General features: G+C 55.5%; 1 protein-coding gene across 1 annotated transcript; it reads right to left on the bottom strand.

The window, feature by feature from the left end:
• Positions 1–489: 489 nt before the first annotated feature.
• LOC143305759 (uncharacterized) lies at positions 490–1,731 on the bottom strand. The gene has a single exon (XM_076690562.1). It carries the CDS (start codon positions 1,729–1,731, stop codon positions 490–492), a length of 1,242 nt encoding a protein of 413 aa, XP_076546677.1.
• Positions 1,732–2,811: the final 1,080 nt, after the last annotated feature.

Genomic DNA, 2,811 nt, shown 5'->3' with positions numbered 1-2,811 from the left:
GGAGACAAGACTCCCCCTTCCGAGCATCCCCTTGCGATGCGTGCCCTCAACGAAGACCCGCTGGAGGAGGTTATTATAGTCCTGGTTCGTAGCATGTTGTCGATCCAGGTAACCAGACTATCGTCAATATTAAAGCTGCTCGCTGCATCATTCATCACATCGAAGGATGTGCTGTCCAACACCCCTATGTCTATGAACACACTGAGGTAGGGTTCTCTCATTCTCCCTTACTAGGTGATGGAGCGCCGTCTCCGCGGATTTGCCCGACTAATATGCATGCTGTGAGACATGTATTGGTCTCTTTACCAGTGCATGCTCTCTGACGTGCATATCAACCAACCTTTCTAGCGTTTTTAGCAGAAAGGATGCTGGGCTGATTGGCCTAAAAGATTTCGCCGTATCGTAGCCACTTCTGCCTGGCTTAGGCAGAAATACCACCCTAGTTACTCTCCATTGTTTGGGTACATAGCCCAGTGCTAGGCATGCTCTCTAAATATTGCACAGATGCCTCAGCAGGTCCTCTTTGGTTTCCTGAAGGAGAGCCGGGAAGGTCCCGTCCACACCCGGGCTTTTGTTCCTGCTGAAAGAGTTTATAGCCCATCTTAGCCTGTCCATTGTGACCACCTTGGAGGCCAAGTCCCAGTCCCGTAGGCTGTTCCTGAGAGGTACCCGTTCCTCCTGGAACTGTTCCTCCGGTACCAGCTCCGAGCCTGGGAAGTGCGATTCCACAAGGTGCCTCAGCGTCTGCGGAGGGTCTACTGTGACGCCTCCATTTGGAAGTTTAAGTCCTTTCGATTTTTGTGGGGACCCTAATACAAATACCTTCCGAAGCCTGGCAACCATCGGTAGGGCGTCGGTCTCTTGGCAAAAGTTTTTCCAGCTCTTTCTTTTGGGTGCGCTGATCAGTTTTTTGTAAGCCTTCTGAGCCTCTTTGTATAAGTCCCATGCTGCTTCAGTGGTTGCCTTCATGGCCTTGTTGAGTAGCTTCCGAGCCCTAGCTCTGAGCTTGTTCAACTCGTTATTCCACCAGGGGACCCTCCTGCTCTCTCTCCTTTGTTTTGCTGGACAGGACCTTTCGTAGGATCTGGTGATCGCGGCATGCAGACTTGCGACCTCGATCTCGACTCCTTCCGCGGTCCTCGGTCTTACACAGTGCCCTCTGAGCTCCTCCTTCAGCGTCTCACGGTATTGAAACCATAAGGTGGACCTGGGGTTCCTGTATGTTTCCGTAACGCTTAGGTATGTCTCTGTCGTTAGCTTGAACATAATTAGCCTGTGGCTCGGGAGCGTAGCTTCATCATTCACTCGCCAATCTTGTATAGCTTGGGCCGTCTTCATGGAGCCCAGCGTAATATCGAGTACCTCCTGACGCCTGGAGGTGACAAAAGTTGAACTGGAGCCTCTGTTTAGAATCTCCAAGTCCGTGGTTGAGAGGTATTCTAGTTGCGCCTCGCCTCTATTATTAATATTGCTGCTGTCACAGACGATATAGTGCTCGTTCGCTTTGCACCCAACCAATAGTTGCAGTCCTTTGGCCTTGCAGTAGTCTACCAGCTCTCTGAGTTCCCTCGTAGGCGGAGGTACCTCAGAGACGTAAGGCAGGTACGTTGAACAAACCACCAGATTCGCCCCACTACCTCCCGCCCCGGCTGGCAATAGGACTGTTGCCTGGTCTCTTGTGCAGAATTCTGCGAGTTTCGTTGCCCGAGCCCTCTTTTCACGAAGACGCATGCCCTGGGAGCGTTCTCCAATGGAAGATGGAGCCTTGTTTCCGATCTAGCTCGCCTACTTGCCCTTCGAATATCCATGGTTCTTGTATTAGGGCTATATCTCTGTACTTGTTTTTGTCTGCGCGCTGCGCCGCAAGGCGCCATCGGAGCAGGTCCGTGGCCGCCTTGCAGTGCTGCAAGTTAATCTGCGAGATGGAAAGGCATCTTGCAGTCATTGGGCCTGCAGTGTTGTCTCCTCCCGCGTGTGCCGCGCTGGGACCTAGTGTGCCCTAGAGTCGGGCCATCTATTTCCCCCGGGCTTTTTCGGAGGGGCACCCGAGGCGCCCCCTTTTCCCCAGTCCGTACGGATGCCCGAAGTGATGATCCTTTAGACCCCACTCCGAGTCTCCGACAGGCCAGCCTTGCCCATCGCTTGGGCCTTCAGGGGCCCGCCCCTGGGTCCCTTTCCGGGGGCCCTTGGCTGCCCCTTTCTGTTGCTCGGGTCTTCGGGGCCTTCGGTCTTGGTACTTGGTCCCCGTCACAGGTTTCACCGGGCCCTATTCCCTCCCTGCTGTGTCCGCAGGCTCCCCTTCCCCTGAAGCCTCTGTGGTAGCGGAGGCGACCTCAGTGCCCGCGGACGCGGATGCTGACTCCGCGTCCTGAGCCCCGCTGTCTCCCCAACTCCCAATGGCCTCTGGGGGTTTGGCACTGCCCTCTTTGGTGGTGCCTTCTTTCCCCGCCGGTTCATGACGACCCCCGTCGGGCCGTGCACGGGGCTCCCCAAAGAGCACCCTGTCCAGCCCAACGTGAGCCACGAAGCTCCAGCTTTTAAGGGCCAGAAGGGACTCACCCTCTACTTCGACGACTAGTTGAACTGATCTCGCCTCTTCCTTCCGGTCCCACCCCCTCCACTGTTGGGTGTTGAAACCCGGGTTCTGTCCCTTGGGGCGGCTCAAGATCGTCCCTGTCTCCGCTGGTGGGCCAGGGATGACAGTGATCAATTTGTGCAGCCTTGGTAGGCACTCCCTCAATAATTGAAGAGCTGCGCCTTCCCAGGGCCTCACCCTGACCACTGTAGTCTTCAGCCATTCCCTGGCCATGT

The sequence above is a fragment of the Osmia lignaria genome, chromosome 10, assembly GCF_051020975.1.
Source record: "Osmia lignaria lignaria isolate PbOS001 chromosome 10, iyOsmLign1, whole genome shotgun sequence".
Classification (NCBI taxonomy): Eukaryota; Metazoa; Arthropoda; class Insecta; order Hymenoptera; family Megachilidae; genus Osmia; species Osmia lignaria.
The sequence above is the reverse complement of the archived record's forward strand: the minus strand, read 5'-3'. Positions and strand labels throughout refer to the sequence as shown.